This window comes from Macrobrachium nipponense, chromosome 10 (assembly GCF_015104395.2).
Source record: "Macrobrachium nipponense isolate FS-2020 chromosome 10, ASM1510439v2, whole genome shotgun sequence".
NCBI lineage: Eukaryota > Metazoa > Arthropoda > Malacostraca > Decapoda > Palaemonidae > Macrobrachium > Macrobrachium nipponense.
Window position 1 is genome coordinate 28,808,466 of NC_087204.1, and position 20,595 is coordinate 28,829,060.

Genomic DNA, 20,595 nt, shown 5'->3' on the forward strand with positions numbered 1-20,595 from the left:
TGACTTTGAATGAGCTCTTTTTGGGGTATACACTATGGTAATTGGTGATTTTTGCAGCACTGTAAGAGAAATAGTAGTAGTTGTAGTAGTGGTTAGTAATAGTGGTAGTACTAGTAGATGGAATGGTTATAGTGTAGCAGCAGCATCTCTCTTATCTGGCTGTGAATTCGAAACAAATAGACTTTTTCATGGAATGTTGTATCTCTGTGCTGATGGTAAACCAGAAAAGTGCATGAATCAAAATTCCTTTTATTCCTTATGGGAAGAGCAATTATTGTATGCCCTTATTTTGCACAGGTTTAACTGAAATTAGAAGGAGTGGTAGAAGAAAGGACCTGGAAAATAAGTAGAATAGCTGTACAAAAGAAATGGACTTATTCTTAGGAGACTGAAATCAAGGCAATTGAGAATACAGAGTAATGATCAACACTGATCACACTGTAACTTACTAAGGATTCTTCAAGTATCTTGCATTGGAAACCAGATTTGAGAGAATTCAAGACTGCTAAACCCAGTGCTGTGACTTGACGAAATTACAACATCCCTTAAGAACTCATTACAAAATCAAAACTTTTCAAGACATTAGAACCTCATGGTTAATCAACACATCTTAGAAAATTAAGACAAAACAGTACAGACCTAATACAGAGTTGTGCTTAAAGAAAGATCATGCTAAGAATCATGACAAAATACCTAGATATTTTTCAGACCCCTGGCAAAATAGAAATTCCTCTTAATCTATGGCAAAATGCATATGCCTTGGAGACCCCATGGCAAAATAATGATTTTCATGATGTGACAGAATGCACATCTTTTCAACACTTAAGAGCAAAATTAGGATCTTCATTATTCTCAGGGAATGCCGGATCATCCTCAAAAAATTAGTAATTAAGACTTTTCAAAGATCACTAACTCATTTGGAAACAAAATACTATCTAACGGTTATACTTATCTGATGCTATTAGAGATTGCAACCTAAGACCATGACATTATTCTGATTAAATTATGACAATAGAAATTTTTTTTTAGAGAGAATTCACCTTTAGAGTTAGAATTTAGTGAGAGACGCAGACTAATGTATATCTCAGGTTAAATGGTAACTACCACAGGTCTGATCACCTTTTACTCTTTAAAACTTTAGGAATCTTGACTTTAGCCTATGTAGTTTGCATTCTCTGGTTTCAGAACCAAACGATTTTTACAGTGCTCGTGCTCTTATTATCGAGGTAATAATACAGTAGCTGATAAATTGTTGCTAACAGCCAATTAAATACTAGTGTCAGTGGTTGTCATGGTGTTATTATCAGTTTTGTCTCCCTTTATGAATTTTAAGGGCATCATTAAGAAACCAGTTTACCATTTGATGTAAGGAGTCATTGCTTTAATCCCTCTTATTCGTTGTTAGGTCACAGAACCATACACAATGTAGTTCTGTGGCCTACATGGCAACTAAGACTTAAGTATTTATAATTATCCTCTGTAAGTAATTGATTTGTAATGACTGTAAATTCAGTATATGTAACTGTATCCATATTAATAGAAGTGGAGTCAGTGTTTAAGTCATAGATACCATTGAAAGCATAAACCATAGTTTATTTCAAAACTTCTAAGTTGGAACTAGTTTTATGGATGTATGTTTTCTTAAAGTGCTATGTAATGGTGAGCAAATCTTCACTTTCTTAATAATATCCAAAGAACCACAGTTATTCATTAGAAATTTCAAGTTGGACATTTTGTTGATAAATTTATGGTAGGCTGACTGATCATGGCCCACCCTGGACAGGTAAGATGTGGTGTCCTAGGATAGGTTAGGATGCAGCCTTGAAAGTACCACACCACACCTTATTACAAATAATAAGAGGTCATTGTCTCTCACTCCCAGTAGGTAGGACCTTTTATCTTAGGATAGTTAAGGTTCTTAACCAATAAGTTGCTGTATTTTCGTTCCTATTTTAGACATTCCTAATTGCACAAATGACCCTTGAAATTTCCACAAAGAAATTGTGGAGAAACTTTATCCTTGATAAGGAGGCTTTAGCCTTCGAAAGTGAAGGAGTTAGGTGGAGGAGTGTGGAAATGGATGTACTATGTATTATGAACTATCTTACAACCTGTTTGCAGCAGCTACTTTGTAAGTTTTTCTTTTCATGTGATTTTAACCATTTTAGTCAATATTTTCAGGAATAAAAATCCTAAATGGTGGTGGCAAAGTGATTTGAATTTCTTGTGTCTTTAGGAACAGGTTTCAGTAATAGAACTATGTAGTCTTTGAAGAAAGATAAGATATCATGGAAATTCTTGGAAACCAAAACCAGGGTAGTAAGTTTTTGTTCTGTGTCTTTTTCAACTAGTAACACTGCAGAAGTAATTTTGCTTTGGTGCTGTGCAAAATGCTGCATATATTGATACTTCGGGAAAACCATTTCTACATTTTCTCAATGTTTTCATGACTCATAGTTTACAAAGACATTTCACTACTTTTTTGGATTTGGTTCATCATTGTTGTTCCATTGCTGTGAAAAAACTTAATACAAACTTTATTCTTTTTTCAGAAATTTTGCTGCATCTCTATCCAGTGAAAGAGTGAAAGATTTCTGATGTTGGTTTGATATGTGTTTTCCACCAGGTACATAATTTAAATCTTACTACATTACATCTTGGACATCGTAAATTACTGCCTGTCTGTATACAGTGTAATGGATTCAAGCAGCTTTTTTCTAATACTGTGTTGTGATATGAGATGTCATCATAAGAAATTATTCCTTATCAGGCCTTGCGTGGACAAGATTTTCCATCCAATTTGAGTGATGGTGTAACTAGCAAAAGGCAATTCTAGCTTGGATATAGGAGTACTGTACCATTTTGGAGTGTCATAGGGGGTACACTCTAATGTTTGTTGGTTATCTTTTAGACAATTACAACTATACTAGGCTTTTCTTAAAACTCAAAGTGTCAGGGTTACAAGGGTGGAAACTGTAAGTAAAATGAGCAAGGGTATATTTCATTACAAAGTGCATTTCATGTGATTTAAAGATAGTTGTTTAAACAAGATTAAGGGACCTTTTGCTTGATAGTTGTTTAAATAAGATTAAGGGACCTTTTGCTTGCCTAACGCATTCTCAGGGAGGCCATTAGTTTGATGGGTACACATGCCATGATAATATTTATCCTCCGTCTTGTCTAGAAATTATTGAAATGCTCCAAGATGGTTGGCTACCAATTAGTGTAACAAGACCACAAAGTCAAATACATGTCAACGCTCTCAATGGCTCTCTTAAAGGATTATCTCTCAAGTGAGATGCAAAAGTTTGAGCAAATTAAAGTTAAAGAAACTGGATATCAGTGTGGAGAAATACCAAAGAGATCAGATTAAAAGTACTAAAAGGCTAATAATGCTGTGGGGATCAATAGGAAAAATTAGATTCTTTAGTAACATATATAGCGTACCACAAATCACACTTTAATTTCCCCGTTGTGGGGAATAGGTAGTGAAGGGCTAAAGGGATGACAGAAAGTAGTCAGTCTTGTTGAGGTCTAGCACACTTGAAGGCATTTGAAATACTCATTGTAATTGATGTACGTTTAAGTTCTCACTGGTGAAATCTTTGCCGTACATTTCAAAACTGTAGGCAGTAAGGTTTTTGTGATGAAGTGTAGAAAAGGTCGTTAGGGTACCATTTTGTAGTAAAAGTGATTGTTCTATTTGGATCTAAGAAATAATTGCTTTGTTTGACATGAACTGTGTTTTGAATTACCCCGAAATGTTTTCAGTTCTTGAGGGACGGTCTTCCACTTCCAGGTGACTGACATTTCCTGGTCTACCCTGCTGACCTCATTGTCCAGGACTCCTTGTTCATTTCATGTCGCTTGATAAATAAACATTGGTGGTTTGGGGTCACAGTTTGGAGAGAAGGTATCTCAAAACCATATATGTATATAGAGTTTGAAAGTAGCATGCACTAAATGAGGTGTCTACAGAGAAAAAATATCTTGGTTCCCAAGATTATCAGTATTAACTATGTTCCCACTGCTTTGGCCTTATCCTTAAATACAGGTATCATTATATTCATCCAGGGAAATAGCAGTCCCCGGCGGTTTACGACAGGTTTGCGGCTTTTATGGACGTTTCCAAGGTTAATGGCCAACCCGCTTCAATTATATTTCATCAGAAGTTATTTCCAGGGTATTACAGGCGCCTACAATGCTGATCTGGCACAAGAAATATGACACCAAAAGTGAAAAATAATCAATATTTGAAGGTTTACATAGTTTTCAATGCACCCAAAGCATCAAAAGTAAGGTTTTCTTAGGATTTTTTATGATTTTCCGGCTTACAGCAATTTTCAGGTTACAACACGTCTCAAGAACGAAACCCCTGTCGTAACCAGGGGACTGCCTGTACTGTAGTTTGTGATGAAGATTGTCTGAAAGATTCATTAATAGCATTAGCTATGAGGATCAGCCTCTTTAGTATCAAGAGGTGGACTATCAGTGACTAATGGGTTCTTTTCAATTGGATTTTTTCATTGTGTTTATACCCATTTGTAAGGACGCTCTGTGAAAAGGAAGACTTCCTCTTTTTATGGGTGATGAAAGCCGCACACAGCAAGAGGATGGTAACTATTTTAATTCCTCACGTGGAGTGAAGAACCAAAGGGATATCTCAAGTTGTCATTAAAATAAAGCAATTGAAAGGGCACTGGTATACGCCTTTAGCCTATCGTGGCGTTCTCAACTGAAAGAGTGATTGCAGTCTTGATAAGCTTCCCAGAAAAACCATTGAGGTTTGTTTGTTTGTTTGTATGGTGTTTTTACGTTGCATGGAACCAGTGGTTTTTCAGCAACGGGACCAACGGCTTTACGTGACTTCCGAACCATATCGAGATTCGTGAACTTCTATCACCAGAAATACACGTCTCTCACTCCTCAATGGAATGGCCGAGAATCGAACCCGCGACCACCGAGGTAGGACGCAAACACCTTACCAACCACGCCACTGAGGCACTTTCACTGAGGTTTGCTTTGCTGAGAATGTATCAGATCACAGGCATAGTACTTAACCAACCCAGGGTGATAGCAGTCAGGGAACAAGATTATGTAAGGATTTAGAGGTTGGCAGCAGTATTCTCAAAGCTTTTGAGAAAATTGTCAACATTTGATTCCACTCCCCCCGACGTGATTAGTAACTGGCAGATTTGCGATTGATTCACCACGTTCATGGTAAGGTTCTAAGGTATTGCAATTGTCTGTAGTAGTATTTTTTTAATGGTGTTTAGAGGAAACCCCGTAAAATAAAATGAAATACCACTGAGATTGACACTAGTGGTGGTACTGTATTGCCAATTTAGCTTCAAAGAATTGTTATCAGATTGGAAACCAAGGAAAGGAAGTTGAGGTTTTTAGTATGAAAAAATATGTTTCTCTTGAGCATAGTGGTATAATATATACCTGACTTATAGACAAGTTCCTTCGAAACTAGGGAAAATTAAGGACAAAGTCTATTAACCATAGCATAACACAAACCAGTCACAGATAGGTCACTGGAGTGATAATGCCCAAGCTCTCTTACCGTTTTTAAAGTGCTCAGTAAGCAAAATGGTAGTACATAGTAGGCCATATCCAGTAGTATTTCATATCATTTTACAGAGATCGTTGGTGTTGAAAAGTTTGTACAATGATGCTATTGCATTTCTTATACAATACTGATAAGACTGTCTCAGTTTTGTTCCTAAGGCCTCATATACTTATAAGTTTTAAAATCAATGCAACCTGTTGTCATTTTTACTCCCTTTACTAGACTATTGTTCTCCGGTGCGTATGTCTGCTTCTGCCAGAGGTTTATCTCTTTCAAGGTGCGTCCACACGGCCGAACAATGCCCGACGGACAAACACTGTTACCATATCATAGGTGAAGCAGGATGACGTCATAAGCGTTGAAATGATGGAAGTAGATCTGGTAACAAACAGTGGTACCAGATAAGGTTGTATATCACTGTTTTTACTCTGCTCACAAGGCAAAGACCGGCAGACAATTGTTAATTGGTTAGTGTTTGTCCGTCGGACATTGTCAGACCGTGTGGACGCACCTTTAGACATAGTGGTTCGTGGTAATAGGTTTTTGTTTCCTAATATAGTAGCAGTTATGACTTGGACCATCAATGGTTGGTCTCTTGTTTGTCACATTTTCATAAGTTGTATTTCAACAGAGATCTTTCACATTTACAATAATTGATCCCTAATCCCCATTATCTGCTGAGAGCAACCAGATTCGTTGAACAGCAGCACCAATGTGCAGTAAATTTGCCTTGCTGTTGACCTTCTGTTCCAAAGGTTCTTTATTCCTCACACCGTTGGAGTGCGGAACATCCTCCCAGACAATGTCGTGCAATTGGAACTAAAGGAGTTTAAATGAAGGTGCAGTGCATAACTACTTTAATACTATTCTTCTTGCATTTTAATACAATTTTATCTTTGTTAATTTTTAAATTTTTCTTTGTTAATAAGTGGGATCCCTTCTTTCTATATTTCCCTTCACCTCCTTCCTAATGAACACCATATTTTTTGGAAGCTTGAATTTCAAGTCAATGGCCCCATGTTGGTTGTTACATTGGTAAGTTTCATCTTCTGATTATGTATAATAATAATAATTTAGCTCTCTTTTTAGAGTTTCACATTACAATGGGACTTCATCTATGAATCTCATTGTCATAGATCAGTTGCACTGTTGTATTGTTCCCTCACTGAAAGTTTTGTGCATTTATGTATTAAGTTAGTATTTCAGTCTTTCATTATATTTGGTCGAGTTCCTTTCGTGCTCCTGTTGGCCATGTCTTAATATTATAGTACGTTTAATGGTCATAAATTATAGTTAATTTTTGTTATATCACTAGTACTCTGAGACATTCATGTCATATACAAATAATTTTTAAGAGATTTATTAGAAATCCTACCACATTCATATTAGGAAAACTTTTGTGGGATGTCGGAACTTTGTCAAGGATACAGTGAATGAACCTTAGCACCCACGTTGCTCTTCATATTGGGAACAAAGTTGGTGCCCTTTCATCATCCTTGGCTTCCTGGAATAATTTGGAGCTTTTCGTAATTCTGAGCATTTGGCACTGTCAAAATGCCTTTATCGAGTTTTACCCAAGTAATGCCACACACATGGCTTATATTTGTTGCAGTGGGAAGTGGTTCAATAAGTCACTTCCTCATCCACATAGTTCATTTTTCAGTGATCCGACATAGAAGATGTGTTTTGACTTGGAAGAGTATCTTTACACTTGTACTTAATGAGTGTCCTTAGGGTTTTCCTTTCACTACAGGTTTGTTCATATTTGAACTTCTGGTAGCTACATTGTCCTTGGCTTCAACTGGTTATTTTATGATCAAGAGTTTGTACCAGTGGACTGTTTACCATTAGTTTTTATACAAACCCATTGCAGTCTTAAACTTGAGTGCCTTTTTCTCTTCAGATGAAGATGGGCACAGAAAATTAATGTTAATAGAGGTCCTGCAAGGATCTGGGAGTTGGCTAAGCAGTTGATCAGTTAATGGTTTTTTTTTCTAATTCTTTGGTTTGATGGTTTCTGCAAGCTTTGCTTGATGTAACATCAGAAGTGGAGGTACAGTGGGAAAAGTTCTGACTTTCTCCACTTCTGAAGTGACTTAAAAAAAAATTCATCGAGCAAAGCTAAACCATGTGGACAGGGCTTTAGGCAATTTATGATTGAGATTACGTAAATAGTTTACTGTTATTCACTATTGTTTTTTGCCTATATCATTATGTAGGGTTTGGAAATGCCTAAATGTAAGGAGCTAGTCTTCAGAGGAAGCAGCCTGTCAAACTGAGCGACAGTACTGCAGCTCCTTTGGTTTGAGCATTTGGTGGTATAAATCATTATTTGTTTTATTTATTGGTTTGAGTATTTGGTGGTATATAATTCAGAATCCCTTTTATTTATGAAAAATCATTGTCATTATAATTGTATATTTTAGAAGTTTTCCTTTTATGAAGATTTTCAAGCTTGGCAACTTCTTAGCCAAAAGTGCTCAAATTTCATGTATTTCGACAGAAACAGTTGTCCAAAGACAAAAATGACAGATATCAATAACAGTTAATTTTTGGTATCAAAGATTGCTTTGAGATATGGCCAACCAAATAGTGCTTTCAAAACAATAATAATGAAAATTTCTTAATGTCCATCAAGTTATAGTTGCCTCAAAGTATTCCTTTACCCCGGCCCCCTTCTGTTTCATGATAATGGTCTGGTAACACAGCAATGAAGCCTGTTTGCCTTGTAACAACGGATATGAATGGTCGAGGTATTGTATGCCGATGCTCATATTTTCTAATCACTACTGTAGACAATATGTTAATGATATACAAATAATAGTTCACATTACCAGTGAAATGAGTTGTTGAATAAGTATAAAAATAGTATAGTAACAGAGTAATAAAAATAGCAATGGTAAAAATCAGATTCATTCCAGATTACATAATCATCAACTTTAAGCAAGTCAACGTCAACCAAACCTACATATATGAAGTGAAAGGAATTTTACTTACACACACTGCATTGAAGGTGGTATAGGGACCATGAGGCTGGATTCTTCTGACCTTTGCCTAGGCCTATGTCTTGACATTGGAATGCAGTGACTGACACTAACATAGTCTCTTTGTGTTCTGTCCTTGAAAGTTTTGGCAGAGGCCAGATTCTTCTGACCTCGGCCTAGGCTTACATCTTGAGCTGGACATACATCGATTGACTCATCAACTTAGTCTCGGGACCTATGTCCTGGATGATTTAATCCGAGGCTGCAATATATTTGAAGTGTTGGTCTCCAGGTATAAGGATACCTACTTACTGGAGAGTAACAATGAAGTCTCCAGGAATATAAGTAACTCCTTACTAGAGAGCAGCATTGAAGGCTCCAAAAAATTAACTACTTACTGGAGAGTAGCATTGAAGCCTTCAGATATATAGATAACTACTTATTGGAGAGCAGCCTTGAAGTCTCCAGGAATATATATAGCTACTTATTAATGAGCAGCATTGTAGTCTCCAGAAAAATGGATAACTACTAACTGGAGAGCAGCATTGAAGTCTCCAGGAATATAGATAACTACTTACAAGAGAGCAGCATTGAAGTCTCCAGAAAAATGGATAACTACCTACTGAAGAGCAGCACTGAAGTCTCCAGGAATATAGATAACTACTTACCAAAGTGTAGTATTGAAGTCTCCAGAAAAATGGATAACTACTTACTAAAGAGTAGCATTGAAATCTCCAGGAAAAGATAAATACTTCCTAGATAGCTGCATTGAAGTCTCCAGAAAAAATGGATAACTAGTTACTGGAGAGTAGCATTGAAGTCTCCAGAAAAATAGATAATTACTTACTGGAGAGCAGCATTGAAGTCTCCAGGAATATGGATAACTACTTACTAGAGAGCAGCATTGAAGTCTCCAGAAAAATGGATAACTACTTACTGGAGAGTAGCATTGAAGTCTCCAGGGATATGGATCACTACTTACTTTGGAGCAGCATTGAAGTCTCCACGAATATAGATAACTACTTACTGGAGAACAGCATTTAAGTCTCCTGGAGACTTCAATGCTGCCCTCCAATACATAGTTATCCATTTTTGTGGAGACTTCAATGCTACTCTCCAGTTAGTAGTTTTCTATATTCCTTTATCCCTCACGTTTCACAAAAATGGTCTGTTAACACAGCAATGAAGCCCATTTGTCTTGTAACGACAGACGTGAAAGGTCGAGCTATTGGATGCCAATGCTCATATTTTCTAATCACCACTTCAGACAATATGTTAATGATATATAAATAATAGTTCACATTACCAGGAAATTTGTTAAATAAATAGAAAAATAGTAAAGTAACAGATTAATCATAATCGTCACCTTTCGAGTAACAGGGTAATAAAATCATCTTCATTCCAGATTAATCATAACCGCCAACCTTCGTTTCAATCAGATGTGGCTGCTGCAGGCGTTTGCTGGAATCCTACTTTTGTTCGTGATAGATTAGATCATTATTTGGTGTCAATTTCAGAGCACAATTATTTGAATGTTAATACACTTCGGATTTACACAGTCCATTTAAAGTAATGATCTTTAAATATAATTTCATAAAGGCAATTGCAACAGCCATTGATAGGCTACAAGATAAAAGGCTTTAGGGAAAATTAACAGACAACCAGATGTATAAAGGCACCAATATATCTGATGTAGTGATGTAGCACTCATATTTTTTTTATTAGAGCCACGTCTCACCAGAGTAGCTTACCGTAGATGGAAATTTCTCAAGCCATGCAAGTAACAACACCCCTCAACTGCACTGTATTGTAATGTAAGGGAAGATGAAGACAGGAAATCCTGATGTTTGTTATGCTTTCCACCATTCTGAAGCCGAGAGGTGCCTTATCAGCCAATGGTATAAGATTGGCAGTAGGCTGATCAACAGCAAGTCTAATATTCATTTACTAATAGATCATGGTTATCCAGTGTCATGTATGATAATGTTTTCACTGCACCCTCTGGATGCAAATATTAGAATTTAGTAGCTTCTGTGTTTTCATCCTTTAATTGTTTATCTCCGTAGCAGCATGTTTTAACACTGTCACCATTTTAATATACTAATTCCTTTTGTAAAATTTGCTAGGTTAAAAAATTACTCTTAATTTTGACAAAACCTTTTTTAACAAATTTGTTTCTTTTTCATTTGTAGACTAATTTTATACATCCATAGGCTGGTCAAAAGGAGAGGTGGAAATTAAACAAAAGAATTACACTTAACTGCCAGTAAGGAGTGAAAAAAGTAGCGGACTGCATACCATGAGGCAAGTACTAATGAGGTGATAATGAAACATTTCCAATATGTTATGTTTACTGGTGTTTGTTATATGCATCAGTCAACACTGTGATAATTATGGAGGCAAATGTTTGTGCTAACCAGTCAATAGTATTATGCACAAGCGGGCTTTGATTGCCATTACAGTCATGAAAGCACCTATTAACCCTATTATCAACTAAGATACATTTTCAAAAGCCAAATTTCCTCATACAGCTTAATGAGAGTAGATAATCACAAAATAACCAACTACTCTAAATATACAAAGAATGCAAATACAAAACTTGAACCTAAGTTTTTGCCTAAATTTTTAGCAGGTTTGACATACTACATGTACCTCAGTATAAAAACTACAGGTACAGTGGACCCTGTATTCGTGGGTGGGGGGATACGTTCCAGATCCCCCGGCAAATAGCTATAATCTGTGAATACTTGGAAGAACCCCTATAAAAACGCTAAGAACTGCCTATTTTGTTAGTTCAAACTCGAGAAAAGCCCACTAAAAATGCTTATACCTGGTTTATTAATAGTTTTATAACAAAAAGGGCATTTAATCATAAACCTGATAAAATTCAGTAAATCTGTGGTTATTTCTCATAGAAAAATACTACCACGATTTCCCAAGTATATGTGCGTCTGCAAATCTTGAATACACGGGCCCACTGTAGTCCCATATTCCATTACAATATGGAATAATAGCTTTTGCTCAGTCTTATTACCAGGAATGTTCTGTTACAAATTTAATACACAATATTCAGTCCCGATAAATTAACTAATTTACCAAACATTTTGTCAATAGTGAATAAATTAAAACTGCAGCAAATGTTAAATTTACATTATTTCCAAATAACAGAATATTTCCTATACAACTGGCTTTTGAATATTACACAATCTAATCCCACATTACAAGTATAATGTAACTAATTGCCAAACAATATAAATTTTCCATGAAGTTCACTTGATGTAGTGAATTTTCATTTGCAATAAATGTATCATCATAGGACAAATTCTTAATAGATTTGTAAAAAGTTCCTTGAATAGTCAAAACTACAGTTCATTACCCTTCCTAAACTATGTACAGTACTTTGAAGCCACTTGAGGGATGGAATATACTACATTTTATCACAGAAATATATATTGCTTACCCATATCTTTTCTCTTGCATGATACAACACCCTTCTTGTTGCAAATTTACATTTAAATGAATGACCTGTTATCAGTAGTTTCTAGAAACTGAAACTTATCAATTCTTCAGTTAACTGTTCTGAATTGACAGTTATCCCTCTTCCTCTTCCACAGGTCTTCACCATTCTTTTTTATTCAAATGTATGTAAAAAAAAATTCTGCTGATCACTGGGTAAAATGTAGACATTAAATTTGCTTTACCTACAAATTTAGTATTTTTGCATGATAATTTGTCTACTTTGTTAAAACATCCACTTCATATTATGTGGCTTGATAAATAATGCAAGGTTTAAAATTCAACATATTTAAAGCTGATCATTACCAATGTTAATTTCATTTGATTCTTAAGTCAGATCAGGGAAAGAAAATCTCATTATTGCACAAATCAAAGCACAATTAGTAAATTTCTAAAAAGACTTTCTTCTTTACAAGTAACTGATATTAATGGTGTATATCACCAACACATGCTTGCCCAACAACTTCAAATATATAACTGATATTTTTACAAATAAGCATTAAAAACTGAAATTCAAATGGTGCCTTGTAATATGACTGCAGAAAATTTTAGACATTTAATTCCTTTCACATAAACATTACAAACTTGAGAGATAAAGTTAAACCGGAAAGACTGAATTGTTTAAATTCATTTTTAAACTAATACTACTACTACCTTTTGAAAAACTTCAAGATTTAAAATCCACATCAACACTTGCCTAAAATTAACACAGTCAGATGTACAGTGAAAGGCGATTTCTCCATATACAGTAGTGTCAAGTAGCCATACTACCTTGACTACAGTAAGGCAATCTTATACTGATAGTAACAGATCTATTCTTCATTAACTAATATACTAAGCCTTTCCTGAGCTGTATAACAGAAATCTGACCAGTGTAAATAAAATGTTCAATACAAGGGCTACCAAATTATGCATATCTGTTGATACTAGTTAATAGCATGATATGAAGAAAGCAAAGATCTTGCATGAATGAATTAAATGAAATGATTATGTTAATGAAAACTAGGTGGTAATGTAATCACCCAAACAAATGAATCAAGTCAAATGACTTACACAAAATGTGCAATGCCGCATAAATTTACAAAGCTTGTGTAAGTGACTTACAACAAAGCTAATTCTATACAAGTAGGTTCCTAAAAAAGAAAAAGAAAAATATATATACCACACAACAGAAGCACTTCCAAATAAATCAGATGGTCTTTTGTGTAAAATGAAGCCAAAAATTTTCCTTATGAAAGCTAAAGCTTTATTTTAAATAATAAGTCCTAATTAGCATTTTCATCACAGTTTAACACTACGTATTGTTTCCTAATGAATGAAAAGTTTTTAATGACCAAAAACACGCAAAACTATCAGTATTTTGGAAAAAATTTACTGGAATAAAAAAATTGAATACTTTTATAGCACTGTACAAGCAACAAGTCCATGTCCTGAAGTATCTGATCTGGTACCATAGTGGGTAGCTTCCCTTTGCAGACTGGATGGTCAAACGTACATGACTCACAATAGGTGGTTTACAAATATAACAGTGAAATCTCTGAACTACAAGCTACACCACTACTCACACTTAATTTACTACACAGATTTGGTTAAAGTGAAGTACTGTACAACAAAAACTCAAATTCACCATAGAGTAACCTTACTTGCACAGTTTGACAGTGATATATATATATATGATTCATTGCAAACTTGTATGCACGTGAATATTGTAATGAAATGGTAAGGGTGAACAAGACGTGCTTACAAGCACAAATATACAAGTAAATCATCTTATATATAAATACAAAACATCTTGTCAAAATGAAGAACAAAAATATCTGGACCATACAGTCTAAGATATTGCAGTCCTTAATTGGAAATAACAATCCAAAACAAGACCTACATAACTAAGAGAAGGGATGCACATTAGATAAAATCCCTTGACGCAAAACAAAAATAGTAGTGGCATATCTTCCATAAATATTATCCCATCATCAAATTGCAACATTATTCTAAAAAAAAATTACCAAGTTAAAATACCAATCGTTGGCCATAATTGCTAAATTCATTCGAGCCTTCTTCAACTGCCTTCTCAATGGAAATAAGTGTGGCATTTATATGTTATGCATAATTAATTAGTGAAAAATTTGGCCTTTAAATGTTATGCATAATCAATTAGTGAAAAATTTGGCATTTAAATGTTATGCATAATCAATTAGTGAAAAATTTCTCATCAATATCCCTTCAATGCAAAGAAACTGCAACAGCCAAGTTGATAAAAATCACTAAAACAATCATGAAGTACACATAAATATACTGAAGATAAAAAAAGTACCTCACTGCTTAAAATGCATTAAATCTAATATTGGAATCTGAAACACTAAAAACAAATTTTTAGGCCTCCTACAGAACACTTCAATCATTGCACTTCAAAGTAAAAATTCCACTGAGATGTTTATAAAAATATAAAACCTATATAAGTTGCATCAGGTCTAGACAATATAATACATGCAGTAAACTATACAAAACAAGAACTGTATATGGCAAAGTTTTTGGATGGAGAAATAAGGCACTTTTGTTCATACATCACTCAAATCATTAAAATTGAACTTTACCACAATTCACTATCCATTAATATATTCTAAATATCTTCAACCTCCCCAAGACCTACTAGTAAGCAAATTACACTTCACAAGCCTAAAATAATGACTAAGCTGCTTAACTATGCCACAGCCCTTTGATAGAGAAAACAATTATTCTACCTTTTCTTGCCACTTGAAAAAATAGGTAAACAGCCTATTAAGAAATAATGATTTCAAGTGAAGTAAATTTCCAAATTATAAGAAAAGTTGAGTTGAACCATTAAAGTTATCTTCTTTAATTACCTACAGTAATTTTAAGCACATACAGTTCTTTGTTATATTAAAATCATTAAAACACTGCCTTTTCTATAGGAAATTAACAATGGCAGAAAACACTTTCACAATATGTTGACCTTACCTAACAAAACAATTCATTACTGTGTGCAATGTTAATTGAAAACATAACAGACTATCTATAATGTTACAATAAAATGTATATCTTGTAATTAAATCAACCTACCCTGAAGTCAATGGAAATCCAGTGCTCACCATTTCCACTTACAAACCAAGACAAACATACATTCAGTCATAATGTGGTAACGGGAGACTGGAATCTGTATGTGTTAGGACGCAACCTAAATATGAAATATAATTCCGCGCTATTTTACATGCAATACAATTATTGTCCCTTAATATCACTACATCATTCATTTATTTTCTACTGTCCCCAAATCTGTCAAGATAAAGTCACTTAAAAGATTGAACAGCCATGGGTGCTGGTGTGCTTCCCTATAAATATACAGATATATATATGATATACATCAATTATTCATTAATTTTCATTACCCATATACTCATAAAGTATGGTAATACAAGGTACAGACGATCTGATCATAAATCTTATCTGATATACTATATACTAGCATATCTTTCACCTGTAGCTCAATACTTTTTCCTGATTATCACTTACCCAAAAATAAGGGAAGTTGTCCATAGGATTATCATTTCATTGCTTACACTGCATATATTCACATGTGTATGCTGTGTATCGAAGCGGCTGTGTAACGTGCTTCACCTCTCCTCCAGGACCAGGTGCTTGGACGATACTGAAAATTTAAAAGGAAAAATATAAAGCTTTAAAAAAAAACAACTTATCAATTTGTATTTTTCATAGCTAAAAATCCTGAGGTCTTAACAATAGGATAATCTTCTGGTGCTAGCTGGAAACCAGTTAAAAACAATCAAAATTGTAAAGCAAGGAACCTGTGGCATCTGGCAACTCTAGTGTATACGAGGTGGATGTTGGTCACTGACCAGGCTTGGAACCTTGTGATGCACCAGTCTTTCTTCCAACCCAGGATATGAGAGGGGCAGCTAGGGGTGGGCAGTTAATGTTAAGACCTCAGGTTTGTTAGCTATGAAACATACAAACTGATTAAAAATTTGTCATTGTTAATACGTGGAACAAAACCCGTCATAACAATAGGATAGACATATCTCCTTGCCTATCAGTGCAAAGATATAAGCTACCTTAAATGGTATGTAAGATTCATCCTAAATAATAATCTTTCTTTATAACAGACAAAAATAATATATTACTACATAACAAATCCCAGTCTAGGGGTTCTCTTAAACTACCCACTGAATCTATTCATAAATTTAACAATCCACACGAAGATAATTTCTGTTATTACAGAATAAAAAAAGAAAAAAGAAACACACACACACACCAAATGAAACATTACAGTTTTTTCCATTAAAAATTAAAAAAAAAGTTATCCTACCCTGCATAATATAATCACATTTTTGCCTTTCATGTCCAAGTTGCTTAAGCTTTCAATACAACAGGGACTTCTATACTTCTGGAGCAAACAAATAAATATAAATATTTTTACTTACCCTGATAAGTATCTGTCCTGAAGTTGAATGTGGATAGAAATATGCATAGGCAACCCATCCACCAACACCTAGAATTAACCCAAGTAGGAATATCACTGCAACTACTCCTCCAACACTTGTCTGACCCTCATCACCACCTGAAACAGAAAGGATGATAACAGACCAATGGAAAAAAACATTCAAAAACCAATTTACAAAGACCTAAAGCCTGAGTTTAATCAAACCATTCAACTAAATAGCATTCACCTAATAAACTTATATTTAAATTCAAAAGTGAGGAAAACGTACAATGAAATCTGAAAAATTTTTGAAACTGCACAACATATCTCATGGACCTACTTCCATAATTTATGAATAGATTTCTCAGAGCACACCACTTAAGCTGCAATATCACAGCCATACCACTATCATCATCATTTTACACACAATATACAACTGCTGTGGAACAGGGAAGAAAATGCGTAACTGCTTCCTAGTGTAGTTACTGTATCAGTAATTTCTTTATTTTTTATTTTCTTTTTCTTTTTTTTGCTGCAGAGGCCAAATGGATCGGCAACCCATTGCCCTTACCTTGTCAAGGCCTTAAAAAAGAAGGGGGAGGGGGGGATAATTTAGACTTGACCTCAACGAAAGCAACAGACCTCTCTCCTGAAGGATGGAAGGTCAAGAAAGGGGTATTTAACACTCAAGGATCAGCCCATACTTGGGTCACACAGTTTCCCCAGCACAAGTCCTTTTGTTATAAATCTACAATACCTGAAAAGCACCACCAGAAGTACCATGGATTAAAAAAAAAAAAAAAAAAGTTAAGGGGTAGCTATAAAATTTCCACAACGTTGAAACTTAACAGGTTTATTACGTTACTCAATTCAACTTTAAAAAGTAGGGTAACTGAACCTGAAAAGTACATTATCCATATTGCTACCATTTTCCATTATAAATTTCAATATAGAAAAAACTAAAAACATTTGGGCTGTAACATACGCATGGCTAAATTTCATGACAATATTTGCAAAAACAGACATAAATGGTTGTAACCAAATATATCTGAATGAATTTCCAATGAATGGGGCAACTTCATTTCATGAGTGTATGTCATGAAACGATCACCTTCAATCATAAAAATAAATAGCACATACCTGCTACTTAGTACAAAAATGAGAAATACCAGACACATCATCTTAGGTTTTTTCAGCCTGACTAAAACAAAAGCATCTTGCCTACAAGAAAAAAGTAAAAGAACAGTACACAATATAAATAACTGTAGTGGTCATATGCACTGCAGAGAGCAGTTTGCAAAGGCAAATAGAATAGTAAATCCACACAACAGTTTAGTATTGATAATTTTCCTTGAAATTATGAAGACTACACAAGTCACTATATTTAGTACTGTACATGCATTACTCATCTGATAAAAACAAAACAACATCAAAGTAAAAAAAAAAATTAAATTAAATTTCTTGTCTATCCTTGAAAAATTTACATTTTCCCCTCATGCTTCATTTACAAAAGCTGGTGTATTGTGCAGATACAAATAAGGTTTCTTTACAATTCACAAAAACATAATTGCATCTCCCTTCCCTAAGCTGTTACTTACAAGTGACTCCTAACCCTTTACAGAGATTCTCTCAAGTAATTCATAAACTTTACTAAATATAATGCTTTAAAATAACACAATCATTAAAAAATACAGCAGTCACTCTCACAATCAATTACTAGCAAGTGGTGCTCTAATAACATACAAAAATCTTGGATGAAAAACTATCATCATTTACATTCCTAGGCAAAATTTACAGCTACTTTAGCTTATGGCTATATAAATTACTTGTTCAATTCTATTAATTCAGCATCCACAGGAAAAATGTTATGGAGGATGCATAAAAATTCGGGCCAACATCTTCGGTTCTTCAACCTACAATTCACAGCACAAAAATATTGTTATACAAGAAAAAATCTCACTAAAAATAATGGGAAACTCTGCTATGTGATTACATTATACTGGGTTAAGCTACCTATAACTCGGTTAACGTTACTAAACACAACTATATTATGGACCTATATGCAATGTGATAGATTTTTGTTTGTTGGAGACAGAAAATGAGATGAACAACCCATGCATTTCTTGATTAAATTTTCAGTGGTGGTATTTATGGTTACATAAACCTTAGATAAATTACATACCAAGAAGAGCAACGTACGTATTCTTATACTATTTACAAAGACATAATTAACTATACTATAACAAATAATCAATGACCAGATCAGTCATTCACCAGCTGCTTCTGGAAAGGATTGAAGTTACCATAAGCCAGGAAGACAAATCCAAATTTTGGTAGTAGTATGTAGTAAACAATGGAAAGACTTCTATTACGTATCTCTAAAGTGAAAACTTAAGAAGAACAGGACAGAGTCAGTAATGAGGCTCGTCTTTTTTTTTCAATCCAATAGATAAAACAAGTAGAAAAGATCTAAATGAGAAAAATATCCAATAAGGTAAAGCTAATGCCAGTACAATTTACATATTTCAAAGGTTGAATTCTCTCCTGGACATGGTGGAAGTAACCTAGATGTCTATAATGCTAAAAGAGCAGGCACTCAATCAAATCTTCATCAAACACAAAGAAGTTGACTGAGAATTATATATAAATATAAATAAATTACAAGTATAATAGATACTTTATCTGGAAATTTTTTGCTCTAAAGATCAGACCTGACCAACAGAAGTAAATATGAAGAAATATGAAGAGATTGAACCACTCAAAAATATGGAACTGGGGTAGACCTGAGAGGGTCATTGCTGAAGACCACTAACAGTGTGACCAAGCAATATTGTAGTCCCCTGGCAAACTGTAAGGACACTAATGCTGTCTGGTTATACAAAATGCTTGAAGAAAGGTAATGAGGTTTTAAACCATCTCAAACAGGAAGTTTGGCAACAAGTTTCAGGCCAGAAGCCTACAAATATGTCAAGAAATCAAGAAAAACAATAACAGATTTTTCCAAATCAAAAAGAAGACCATAGATTATTCTAATTAGGCCATACATTGTGAAAGCCATACTGGAATCTGAGGGCACTGTATTTACAGTTTCTTGAGAACATGAGCCATTCAAAGATGAACCAAGCCAAGTGTCCAAAACTAAAATTGAAGTGCATAACTTGACGATTCAGTAAGGGGTGCAAAGTCAACATCAAATTCTCTTCAGAATTCAGCAACAATAAATCAGGACTCAGTGTCTTGCTAGTCTTTCAAGAAGCAAGACACAAGTAGAGAATATAGGGTAAGCACACGATGACAGAGGGGCAAAATGAGCAGGCAAAAACATTGCCCAGACTGGTCAAATTACTACTCATACTTGAAGAGAAGAAATGAAGCATCCCACTGAATTCTCTGAAAAGATATCAGGGCATAAAACAAGGACCACAATGCAGACAACAACACAAATGAAGCTGCTAAGGATCCCTACTGTCATGCCATAACTTGATGACATTTCAATGTTCAGATGAACTTAATGAGTATTTCTTATAATATTGTACTATAGCTCCTTTTGTAGACTATGTAGTGATACTGTCGTCATGTTTTTCTATACTTTTCATTTGAACAGGAAATAGTCAACTATGGCAAAACCAACAATAATAACGGAATTTACTTAAAATGAACAAGATTCCTTAAAACATTAAAATATAACTAATGTCAATTATAGCAACAAGTCACAATTTTTTCAACAACCCACATGAACTAGATGAACATGTTACTATCACAGCACAATGAAACCATAAATTAAAATTATTATTTTTTTTGTTATTGCTACTGAATAAATGGTACTAAAAACAAAAGAACAGAATATATTAAAAACATGTACATCCATGCTCCTGGATTTACTGACTGTACACAGGTTTGGTGAGCTAAATGGAGTTTTGCTGTATAGTCATTAAAGTTATCTCTACCAAGACACTAACTCATGCAGACTAAGTCTCATTAACCTAGAAAAGATCCTAGTAAGCAGTAAAAACAAAATTATTATCTTGCCATAAATATAGCTCCATGTAATATGTTTACCG

The 20,595-nt window shown here is 34.5% G+C and overlaps 1 protein-coding gene across 1 annotated transcript in view; it reads right to left on the minus strand.

Annotated features, from left to right (window-relative positions):
* Nucleotides 1-10,892: 10,892 nt before the first annotated feature.
* The window catches only part of LOC135223525 (plexin domain-containing protein 2-like), a gene marked incomplete in the record, with an annotated part of 113,441 nt that continues 103,738 nt past the window's right edge, over nt 10,893-20,595 (minus strand). The window contains 2 exon segments of the mRNA XM_064261995.1: nt 10,893-15,742; nt 16,536-16,672. Of these exon segments, the coding sequence (XP_064118065.1) occupies nt 15,665-15,742; nt 16,536-16,672 (215 nt within the window).